Raw genomic sequence first — 12757 nt, 5'->3', positions numbered from 1 at the left:
GTAGAAACTTATTATTAAAAATAAACTATATGAATTAATATGTTGTCCATAAAACATTTTTGAAAACCTAGGAAGAATTATATATAATCTTTTGTTGTTGTTTGAGACAGTGTCTCACTGTTGTAGACCTCACTATCCTGGAACTCACTATGTAGACCAGGCTGAGCTCAAACTCACAGAGATCCACCACCCTATGGTTTCCAAGTGCTGGCATTAAAGGCATGCACCACCATGCCTGGCTTAATTGTATGTATAAATATTAAGTCCGGTCAATCTACTATGTAAAATTCTGTTGGCCTTGCAATGAATGTCTGTTGTTATATACTGTATGTATACGAATATCTTTATTCACCAGTATTATTTTCAATCAGTTCCTATAAAAAGTATTTAAAGTAAGACCCATGAGTCTAACAGAATCATCTCTAGCCACAAAACTGATGTTATGCTTTGAAGCCCATACTTGCCTTCTGTTAAGACTCATGATCTTAACTACCATGCCCAGAGCAAAGAGCTTTTCATAAACACTGTTCTGATTATTTTTTGTCAGCTGGACACTAACAAGCCACATTTGGAAAACAGGAATCTCAGTTGAGAAAATGCCTCGGTGAGATAGGCATTTAGGCAAGTCGTAGCACGTTTTCTTGGTTGATGCTACCCACCAGTGGTCCTGAACTGTATAAGAAAACAGACTGAGCAAGTCATGGGGAACAAGCCAGAAAGCAGCACTCCATGGGCTCTGCTTCAGCCCCTGCTTCCAGGACTTCCTGTCCTGACTGCCCGCATCATGTGCTGTAATCATCCTGATTACTCTTTCTTCCCCTTTTCACCTGGGGTTTTTATATGACTTTGGGTCGACAGGCATATAAAATAATTTATTGACAATAAATTATAAGGACTTATGTGTTGATTGAGACTGCTTGTTTGTTTCCTAGCTACCCAGAACCAAAATATCACATAGAAATTATATTATTACAACATTGTTTGGCCTATTAGCTCACACTTCTCATTGGCTAGCTCTTATATCTTAAATTAACCATTTCTATTAATCTGTGCATCACCACGAGGTCATGGCATACCAGCAAGGTTCCAACATCTGTCTCCTCCTATGCTACACGGCATCTCCCTGACTCTGCCTACTTTCTCCTCTGTCTCTGTTTAGAATTCCCACCTTACTCTATCCTGCCCTGTGATAGGCCCAAGCAGCTTCTTTATTCATTAACCAAACACATTCGCAGCATACAGAGGGGAATCCCATATCATGTATATTTTAACTGATTAATATGCATATGTTCCCATTTATTAGAGATTAAAGCAAATCTGCTTATTAATTAGGTAAATATAATTGCTTATTTTTATATAAAAATAAAATCTTGACTGATACTGCAGGACACAGAGTATAAAATTTTTCAGAGTTGATCAATATTTTGTTTTTTTATTGCCAATGTCTTGTCCAGCACTTAGCATAAATACATAGTACAAAATGGTAGAAGTATAGTTAGCACCACTTTAGAAGTTGTTGGAAATTCTGTCCTAATTCCAAACTGAAGGTTATTCAGCAATTTTTTGAAACAAATCAGCAACTCAAACAGCAGGCTTTAAAGCTGAATATTTTAGCACAATACAATCCAAAGAAACAATCTGAAACGGACATGCTAGGAATGATGGCAGGAAAATTAGAAATGTCTATTTTCCACAATTAAACTGTTATGCTTCTATAAGGACAGGGAACTTTATATGACAGTAAGAACATTGCAACTGATTACATTCAGTCAACTTGCATCTGAGCAGAGATGTTTTGGATATTGGCCATTGGTGTTTTCTGGTGTGATGGTCAATGCAAAACACACATGCTGCATGTTCAGAACCAAGGCTGCAATGAAGTCACATCATGCAGCACAGTCAGCATGGCCAGAACTCCTTAGATTTGTTACTTTTGATTTCTATTTAAATTTTGGTAGTTTCACATTCACAAAATTTTCTATTGTTGCTAGATTTTTTATGACCCTACCCTCATTCAGTAATATAGTGTGAAGAGTTGGACATTAGAAGACAAATTTTGAAGTTACTATCTTCTCTAGAAGTATATTTTTATATGCACTCATTTTATGCAGAAGTTATAGAATTCCTTGTCTCTTAGCATCTGGAAAGTTTCAACTTTCTATCTCCTCTTGAGCTCTGGTGTCTGACCACGCTCCTAGGGAACAGACAACAGGGACATCTTGCATCAGAGTCACCTTGAAATCTATACCGTCCCTGCCAAGGATACTCTATAGAATATGGGTGAAGTGGGGGGGATACGCCATTCCAGTTACAGTAACCACACCCAGAGGTAGCTTTTAGAATACTCAAATTATTAAAAGCTTGCTTAGTTCCACAAGTAAAACAGTACAGAAAAAAGCAAAGTGTAGGCAGAATTTTCTATCTCATCAGCTCCCAAATAACCACACAGAGACTTATTATTAATTATAAATACTGCTCAGTAACTTAGGCTTGTTACTAACTCACTCTTTACATCTTAACCTGTATTTATTATCTACATTCTACCACATGGCAGTACCTTTTCTCAGCACAAGTTCATCTTGCTTCTCTCTGCATCTTGAAGATTCTGCCCTTCATTGCAGAGAGCTCTCTCTCTGTCTGCAAGTCCTCCCTAACCACTTCCCGCCTAGCTTTGGCCATTTAGCTTTTCATTAAGCCAATGAGAGCAACACATCTTCGTAGTGTACAAAAAGATTGTTCCACAACAGCAAAGAACAGAAGAGTTAGATGTCCCTTGGGAAAAACAAACAAACAAAGAAAGAAACAAACCACTTGTATTGTTCTTGTGTCCTTTTCCAGAGTATCCTTCTGCCTGATGACTTGGCCATTGTTTGTTAAAAAACATATGAGAGACTTTTCCTCTAAGGTGACACTCTCATGAAAAGGCTTTCTGCACTCTGCATAATGCTACAACCCAAGCTGCCCATGGTTCTGGTGGTTCTGCCTGCCATTTAACCCACAGCCTGAACATCAGGCACCTCTCCCCTGCTGAGAGCAGGTACCCTTTGCCACAGTCCTCTGACAGCAATGGTCTACAGTGTCCACATTAGCACTAGGCTCAGTGTTTCTCAGTCTAAGAAGCTCACCAGTTCACCTCTAGAGACAAACTACCCTGCGTTCAGGGAGGCCAGTCCTACAGGCACAGTGAGTAGCTTTGCAGCTGAGTCTCCAAGGAAACCATTGCTATTTGTGACTCTCGAGCTCAGAAAGTAATTCTTACCTGCTTTACAAGACTGACAATGTCATGACAGCCTCAGGAGGCTGTCGTTTCTATGAGCAGAGATTCTGTAATGTAAATCGATTATTAATGAAGCTGGATTTTAAGTGACTGTGTTCTTTGGAAGGAGCGTGTTTATATTTAATTATCAAAATGGGAGCTGTGTAGTGGCACAGTAGCATAGAAGTCAGCTATTATACTCCAAAATGGTTCAAAAATCAATCTTCATTCCAAAACCCATAATAAAAAAATAAAAAATAGCAATTTATTGAGAAAAACCAAAGACATCCTATGTCAGAAAAGCTATCATTACTTGTGCTAAAACTAATATGTACATATTTTTAAAGAGAGATGTGCGTAATTATGCAAAAGAATTTTAAGTAGTTGCTGAATGGAGGCCCCACTGAATTGTCACTATCATTGGTAGTTTGACATTTGCCCTGCTTCTGCCTGTCACACCAACCCAGGAGGCAGCTGCTCTTGGAGATGTGTATGAATAGCTTTTTAAATCCATCAGGACTCCCCGGCTCTCTTGAGCATGACAAGCTCCTTGCAACTAAGTTGTGATCTCTTCTAGAGTTGAGAATTTTGTTTAGCCATTTCTGAAATTGTGTGACAATATTCTGGCATTAAGATGGGACAGTAAGGACACCTGACCAATGGACAGAAGAAGCCCAAGAATTTCTTTATGAAATGAATTGACACAGCCATCTGAATGGCAGGTGGGCAGGGGTACAGAGCCGCAATGGTGCAGGAGCAGTTTCTCTGTATTAAGAATAGGTGGGCAATGCTAACATTTGTGGGGTCATGGATGCTCCCAACCCACCTCAGACTGTCACTGGCCCTTTAGTACTTGGCCCCAGAGCTTAAAAGAACAGAAGGGCCAGCATAGTTCCATGCGCAGATATGTTTTATAACTCTTCTCCTGAGACTGAAGTCTGGAGATGACTAGAGGTGACAGGCCAGATGACGTGACAGCTGATCACACTGTCCACAGGGACTAGTGGAGAGAACTCAGTAGAGAACCCTAGGAAAATCCAGTCACACACGGGACAGAGTGGAAGGGGTATACCAGACACATTGAATCAGGACTTCCATGCCAGTTATCAACAAGCTATAGAAGCTTCAAGATGCATCTCGTGCAGGGTAGTCTGTCTCCATGGTCTGAGCACTGTTGTTGATTGTTTTTACTCTGTACTCTTTTGGGGGGAGGGGTTGCTACCCAGCTCCCAAATGAATCACACATGGAGACTGAGTCTTTCTTATATCCTAGTTTGGGTTATTTCTAGCCAGCTTTTCTTAAATTATCCCTTCTACCTTTTGCCTCTGTGTTTTTACTTTTCTCTTACTTCTATAAACCTTACTTCATATTTGTGGCTGGATGTGTGGCTTTATGGATGTGTGGCTGTGTAGATGTGTGGATGTGTGGCTGTGTAGATGTGTGGATGTGTGGCTGTGTAGATGTGTGGATGTGTGGCTGTGTAGATGTGTGGATGTGTGGCTGTGTAGATGTGTGGATGTGTGGCTGTGTAGATGTGTGGATGTGTGGCTGTGCAACTGTGTGACTGTTTGACTGTGTGGATGTGTGACTTTGTGACTGTGTGGATGTGTGGCTGTGTGACTGTTTAACTGTGTGGTTGTGTGACTGTGTGATTGTGTTACTGTGTGGATGTGTGACTGTGTGACTATGTGGATTTGTTACTATGTGACTGTGTGGATGTGTTACTGTGTGACTTTGTGACTGTTTGGATGTGTGACTGTGTGGATGTGTTACTGTGTGACTATGTGTCTGTGTGTCTGTGTGTCTGTGTGGCTGTGTGATGGTGTGGCTGTGTGACTGTGTGGATGTTTGACTGTGTGTTTGTGTGGATGTGTGACTGTGTGACTATGTTGATTTTTGTCTGTGTTTATATGTGACTGTGTGACTGTGACATTGTGGAAGTGTGATTGTGTGACTGTGTGGATGTGTGACTGTGTGACTGTGTGGATTTGTGACTGTGTGACTTTGTGGATTGTGACTGTGTCCATGTGTGACTGTCGAGTGTGTGGCTGTGTTACTGTGTGACTGTGTGACTGTGTGGTTGTGGATGTGTGACTATATGACTGTTTGGCTGTGTGACTGTGTGATTGTGTGGCTGTGTGGATGTGTGGCTGTGTGACTGTGTGCCTGTGTGACTGTGTGACTGTGTGCCTGTGTGCCTGTGTGACTGTGTGACTGTGTGACTGTGTGCCTGTGTGACTGTGTGACTGTGACTGTGTGACTGTGTGCCTGTGTGACTGTGTGACTGTGACTGTGTGCCTGTGTGACTGTGTGACTGTGTGCCTGTGTGACTGTGTGACTGTGTGACTGTGTGCCTGTGTGGCTGTGTGGCTGTGTGCCTGTGTGACTGTGTGACTGTGTGACTGTGTGGCTATGTGGCTGTGTGCCTGTGTGACTGTGTGACTGTGTGACTGTGTGGCTGTGTGACTGTGTGATTGTGTGACTGTGTGGATGTGTGGCTGTGTGACTGTGTGGCTGTGTGACTATGTGACTGTGTGACTGTGTGATTGTGTGACTGTGTGACTGTGTGGCTGTGTGACTGTGTGACTGTGTGACTGTGTGGATGTCTTACTGTGTGACTGTGTGGATGTTTGACTGTGTGTTTGTGTGACTGTGTGATTGTGTGACTGTGTGGATGTGTGGCTGTGTGACTGTATGGCTGTGTGACTATGTGACTGTGTGACTGTGTGATTGTGTGACTGTGTGGATGTGTGACTGTGTGACTGTGTGGATGTCTTACTGTGTGACTGTGTGACTATGTGACTGTGTGACTGTGTGACTGTGTGACTGTGTGACTGTTTGGATGTGTGACTGTGTGACTGTGTGGATGTGTGACTGTGTTACTGTGTGGATGTGTAGCTGTGTTACTGTGTGGATGTGTGGATGTGTAGCTGTGTGACTGTGTGGATGTGTGATTGTGTGGATGTGTGGATGTGTGGCTGTGTTACTATGTGGATGTGTAGCTGTGTGACTGTGTGGATGTGTGATTGTGTGGATGTGTGGATGTGTGGCTGTGTGACTGTGTGGATGTGTGACTGTGTGACTGTGTGGATGTGTAGCTGTGTTACTGTGTGGATGTGTGGATGTGTGATTGTGTGGATGTGTGACTGTGTGACTGTGTGGATGTGTGATTGTGTGGATGTGTGGATGTGTGACTGTGTGGATGTGTAGCTGTGTTACTGTGTGGATGTGTGGATGTGTGATTGTGTGGATGTGTGGATGTGTGACTGTGTGACTGTGTGGATGTGTGATTGTGTGGATGTGTGGATGTGTGGCTGTGTTACTGTGTGGATGTGTGATTGTGTGGATGTGTGGATGTGTGATTGTGTGACTGTGTGGATGTGTGACTGTGTGACTGTGTGGATGTGTGATTGTGTGACTGTGTGACTGTGTGGCTGTGTTACTGTGTGGATGTGTGATTGTGTGGATGTGTGATTGTGTGGATGTGTGACTGTGTGACTGTGTGTCTGTGTGACTGTGTGGCTGTGTGACTGTGTGGATGTGTGGCTGTGTGACTGTGTGGTTTTTGTCTGTGTGGATATGTGACTATGTGACTGTGTGACTGTGTGACTTTCTGGATGTGTGACTGTGTGACTGTGTGACTTTGTGGATGTGTGACTGTTTGGATGTGTGACTGTGTGACTGTGTGGATGTGTGACTGTCTGGATGTGTGACTGTCGACTGTGTGGATGTGTTACTGTGTGACTGTGTGGCTGTTTGGATGTGTGGATGTGTGACTGTGTAGAGATGTTACTGTGTAGATGTGTGAATTGTACATGTGTGGCTGTGTGACAGTGTGGCTAGGTGGCTCTGTGACTGGCCCCTAGCATCCTCTTCTACTTGTTCTTGTTCTTTGGTCCTCTCAACTTTTCCTCCTATTTACTCTCTGCATGCCAGCCCCACCTATCCTTGCTCCTGCCTTATTATTAGCCATTCAGCTCTTTATTCGACCAATCAGGTGTTTTAACAGGCAAAGTAACACAGCTTCACAGTTAAACAAGTGCAACCTAAAAGAATGAAATGCATCTTTGCATCATTAAACAAATGCTCCACAGCATGAAGAAGTGTAACACATCTTATTCTACATCACAGCACACGTGTGGAGGCTGTGAGCTGTTCTGCAGTGAAGCTTGAAGGATCTCTGTGCTTGGGGAGTGCTGCTGTAGTTTGTAGTGATGGTATTTTATGAATGTATCCAGTTCCAAAGCTGCACAAAGTCGTGGACTCTTACACACAGCTGAGAAAATCAGTAGGCAGCACTACTCCATGGCTTCTTGCTTTAGTTCTTGTGTCTAGGATTCAGTCTTGAGTTCCTGCACTGATTTTCCTAATGATAGACTACAATGTATAAGAGGAAATAAACCCTTTCCTTAAAAAGTTTCATTGATCAATGTTTTTATCACTGCAATAAAAACCCTAACTAATGCAATGTAATTGTAGAGGTATGTATTTTAAACTACAAGTTTAAAAATAGGTGGAAGTAAATATGTTTGCAAGTGTTGGATGGATCGGGCAGCTGCAGCCATAGTAGCGTATCACAGTATTAGCATCTCCAGAACTCAAAGGCACTGTGCTAGAGGGTCCCCACTCATGGCACCCATAAACTGCACTTCCTGTGTCTGTATTAAATGTGTATTGTGGAGTAAGGCTGAGGCTGAGTCAAGCTCAGGTACTCACTGTAATGCTTTGCATAAATCACCTAGTGAATATTCTGTTCCTCAGCATCTATAAAATGTGTGAAAACATGAAACAGCCTCAATTACACAGCTGCGAATTAAGACAAATGATAAATAGTCAGATACAAGAGACTAACATCCCAGCACAAGCTGAATGAAAAAATAATCTAACTGGATGGATAGAAAAGGACTGGGGTGCTGCTAAACATTCCCTAGGAACTTAGTTAATCTTTATTTTTAAGAAAAAAAACATCAATTCATTTCCAGTGTTCTGTCCTGTCCTGTGCATACCTACATATCCCTGCACTCCATGGCTTGTAACCTTAGAGAATCTGTTCAAGATGGTGTTTGCCTGGGCTTGCCACTTTGCCTTTCTCTCTCCTTTCCTATAGGATCCAGCGTTTTGAGGAGCTACGCTTGATTTCCTGGCTCATATGGCCACAGAGTGGTAAACACAGTTAAAAGACCTGAAGCATGGGTTCCATGATGCAGTTGGCATAAGACCAAAGCCTTTCTCATTCACCCACTCCTGGACCACTTTCCTGTGCTCTGTTTGTTCTACGCACTCAGCTTCACTGACGTGAGGATGATTTTGAGTTGTCTTTGTCTGGATTAAGAAATGCCAAGGAATCTGATAAAGAACAACATTGGCTGTGTCTGTGAGGGTGTTTGCAGAGATAGTTAGACCGCGAGGGCTCTCTCCGATGTAATGGATGGTCTAACCCATTGATGAGGCTATAAGATACCAGACACCTCTCTGCCACGATGGACTGAAATCTCTGAAATCATGATCTAAAATGAACAATTCCTCCTTTGAAAAGATTTGTGTTACGGGTCTGTTTTGTCACAGTGATACAAAAGCAACTACTACCTACGCAATAGGTCCCCTCAGCCCACAGGATCGCGAGGGGCAAGGGGAAACTTTCGAAGGATACATGTTTTTGTTGGTTGCTTTTTCTTGTTTGTTTGTTTGTTGAGATGAAGTCTTTCTGTGTGGCACAAGCTGAACCCACATGCATAGCTGTCCCGGTTCACGGCCTTCCAAGTGCTGGGTTTGCAGGCATGTGCTGATGCTTGCCTCTTGGTTAGATTTAAAGCTTCTAGTGGCTTCAATCAAGTGAAACTTTTATAAACCTATTTCTGAAGTCTAGCTAATTGAATCTGGAGCTGTGTGGTAGTGGCACACACCTATAATCCCAGCACCCAGAAGGCAGAGACATGCAGATCTCTGTGAGTTTAAGACCAGTCTGGTGTACAGAACAAGTTCCAGTACAGTCAAGGCTACACAGAGAAACCCTGTCTCAAAAAACAAGAAGAAGACGAAGGTAAGTGTGAATGGACCATAGAGACTTGCCTGCCACTTATCCCCACAGAGAGGTGCAGCTGCACCTTGCCTCTTCATGCAGAAGGGCAGCTGACAAGGGTGAGTGGTCTCCGAGTGCTATTGTATCGAGCCATCACAGAGCTCTTACAACCCAGCTTCTTAAACTGAGGGATACAATAGTACATGAAGTACTGTAACTGAATATGGGGGGGGGGGGGTGCGAGGAATCTGGTGCTACTAAAAAAAGTTCTGAATGTGCAATGACCAAAAATTAATTTAAATTCATGTAATTGTAGCATGAATTCTAATTGATATTAATAAATAAAACCTGGAGTCCGATATTAGGGGTGAAAACTGAAGTATCAGAGGAGCAGTGCAGCCAACCACGAGACAGACCTTTTATTTCCACCAGTGCTCAGATGGAAGGGCAATCCTGCCCTCAGACTGCATCTGTCTCCACCAAACCATAGGCTGTCCTGAGCTCCTGCCTCCTTCCACCTTGTATTCCTCTCTTCGCCCAGACACTCCTGGCTCCACCTCTATAGTTCTGGAATTAAAGGTGTGGGATTTCAAGTGCTGGGATCACTTTTGTATGAACTCTGTTTCTCTTTTAGACAAATTCAATCTCGTGTAGCCCAGGGTGGTCTTGAACTCACCGAGATCCCTCTGCCTCTGTACCCTGAGTCCTGAGAATAAAGGTGCCACCACTCCCTGGCCTCTAGTGGCTTAACTCTGCACCCTGATCTTCATGCAAGCTTTATTTGTTAAAACACAAACAAAATATCATGACATGTAATGATTCCAGGTATTGTTTTTCAGATCATTAGTGTTGAAGCACACAACTTCACTGCAGCTGGTTATGGCCATGTAACACAGTTGTTTTATGTCTTCATGTATGTCTTCATGGCATATAACACACGAGAACAATGTCGGGAAGACCTCTCCTGAGATTCAGTACTATGCTGTGTTAAGAAGATCTCTCCTGAGATTCAGTACTATGCTGTGTTAAGACCTTTCCTGAGATTCAGTACTATGCTGTGTTAAGACCTCTCCTGAGATTCAGTACTATGCTGTGTTAAGAAGACCTCTCCTGAGATTCAGTACTATGCTGTGTTAAGAAGACCTCTCCTGAGATTCAGTACTATGCTGTGTTAAGAAGACCTCTCCTGAGATTCAGTACTATGCTGTGTTAAGAATAGAAGAGCTTTAATGTATTACCAGGTTTTCTGCTCTAAAGCACAGTGATTTAAGTGTAGAAACAAAGCTTTTTCATATGGTCCCTGTCATACCTTATTATATATTATATTAGTTTATCTTGAGATTATGTTGTTTTCAAGTTTTTATTTTAAAAATTACAAGTTTTGAGTTTAGCTTTTAAAAATTATTCCATTTGGTTTGGACTCTGAAATGAACTTAAATATAGTCTGCCATTTTGTCTTATGTTTTTATGCGAAACAACATTCTCAGTATTGACGATTAGATCATAAAATCAAAATATTGATCAATTCTGAAAAAAACATTTAAGATTCTTATGTCCTAGTATTCAATATTCTATCAAGATTTAAATTTTTATGTAAAAATAAGCAAATATAACCATGTCATTAGCATGTAGATTTACTTTTGTATTTAATAAATTCTAAAAATACCAAAGAATTATTGTAAATTATGTTCATTATTATTTACTATTGGTAAATGTTTTTATTTATTTATTTTGATTTTTTATTGTTTTTATTAAGCTATATATTTTTCTCTATTCCCCTCCTTACCTCTGCCTCCTCTTCTGTCCTCTCCCAAGTGCCCATTGCTCCCAATTTACTCAGGAGATCTTGTCATTTTCTACTTCCCATGTAGATTAGATCTATGTATGTCTCTCTTAAGGTCTTCCTTGTTGTCTAAGGTTCTCTTTGGCAGTTTTCTCTTTGTTTTATATCTAAAAGCCACTTATGAGTGAATACATATTATATTTCTCTTTCTGGGTCTGAGTTACCTCACTCAATATAATGTTTTCTAGATCCATCTTTTGGCCTGCAAATTTCAAGATGTCATTATTTTTTCCACAGTGTAGTACTCCATTGTGTAGATGTATCACATCTTCTTTATACATTCTTCACTCGAGGGGCATTTAGTTTTATTTGTATATACCGATTTTATGGAAATTTCATGGTCACTTAAAATGTTTCAAGCAAAAAAGTAGTCATAAGTGAAAAAAATAAAACAAGAACAGCAACAACAACAAAAAGAAAACTTTAAAGAGCCCCAACTTAAAATAAGACACATTTATGAGGTTAAAGTTTTAGAATCCAGAATGCAAAATAGGTTCTTAGAGCCAAAGCAAAGGGTCACCATGGCCCCACTGCCTCCAGAATATCAAGTGTAGAATCCATCCTGGCCTCCCTCACTTCTAGAAGTCTGTGTTTAGAGACTCGGGCTCTGGCTGCTATCTTAACCGCTAGTGTAACAGTGTTGAGCTTCTTATGCCCTTTGTACTATCTTTTTTTTTTTTTTTTAAACCTCCAGGGCTTTATTACAAAAGGAGTTGGTTGCTAGAGCGGGACCTCTCCAGTCTTTTTCTGCATCTTCTTCCCTCCCAATATGTAACTCCAGGGAAGGTCAGTGGGCCACTCAAGGGTGTCTGGGAGAGTGAAATATGGTAGTATTTTCTCCAAAGTCCTCCAAATCCTCTGGCTGCTGTTGAGAATCTTCTCATAGCAGAGGTAGGGGCTTAGCTCTCATCTCCCAGATCCTCCATATCTACATCCTGGGGAACTTTCATCTTCTTTTGTCTTTTGGGCTGTGGCTCACTAGTCCTGGATGACTTGGAGGGGTTTTCCACTTCCATGGCTGCTTTTTCTTTCTGAGCAAGGCGGATTTGCTGCAGGAGTTTCCTGCGCTTCTTCCCGGACAGCGTGATGTTGGCGCATGCACTGGATGCCCGCTTCTTGAGGTGGTGCCTTGTGGTCAGTCCCGCGTCTATCACAGCCCCGACCACCTGGCGCTTCCGTCGCCGATCCCTGCTCAGCACCCTCCGGCGCTTGAATAACTTCTTCAGCTCCGTGCGGGGACGATTGATCTTTCCTCCGGGAGGTCCCATAGCGGCACTCTGAGGCACAAGCGTGGAGCCGCACTTCCGCCCCTTTGTACTATCTTTTCCAACTCTTCTGCCAACTTCTTTTTCTTTTCCTCATAAGGGTCGTGTCATCTTGAACCTTCTCAGATAACCCATGATAGTCACATCTCACAGAAACATTTGTCTCCCCAAGTCTACAATGTCCTCTTCGCTCTGTAAACATAGTCACAAAATCTAGTGATCAGAACACACCGATCTTTGAGTGGTTGTTATTTTCTTTATTAGTAGAATTAACAAAATGCACGCACACAAACACTAGCTTTAATGGTGTAAACTACTGTTTCAGAATCTTCTGTGATATCACCTTGTACTTCTGTGATATCACCTTGGGTGA

The 12757-nt window shown here is 42.0% G+C and overlaps 1 protein-coding gene across 1 annotated transcript; it reads right to left on the bottom strand.

Moving 5' to 3' along the window:
* Window positions 1-11801: 11801 nt before the first annotated feature.
* On the bottom strand, window positions 11802-12387 carry CUNH11orf98 (chromosome unknown C11orf98 homolog). Its single transcript, XM_041639079.1, has one exon. The coding sequence runs from the start codon at window positions 12385-12387 to the stop codon at window positions 12019-12021; it is 369 nt and encodes a 122-aa protein (XP_041495013.1). The 3' UTR covers window positions 11802-12018.
* Between the last annotated feature and the right edge of the window lie 370 nt (window positions 12388-12757).

The sequence above is a fragment of the Microtus oregoni genome, unplaced genomic scaffold (assembly GCF_018167655.1).
Source record: "Microtus oregoni isolate MIOR12 unplaced genomic scaffold, Mior012 000056F_ref0000123, whole genome shotgun sequence".
Taxonomy (NCBI): domain Eukaryota; kingdom Metazoa; phylum Chordata; class Mammalia; order Rodentia; family Cricetidae; genus Microtus; species Microtus oregoni.
Note: the sequence above shows the minus strand (reverse complement) of the source record. Positions and strands in the feature narration are given on the sequence as shown.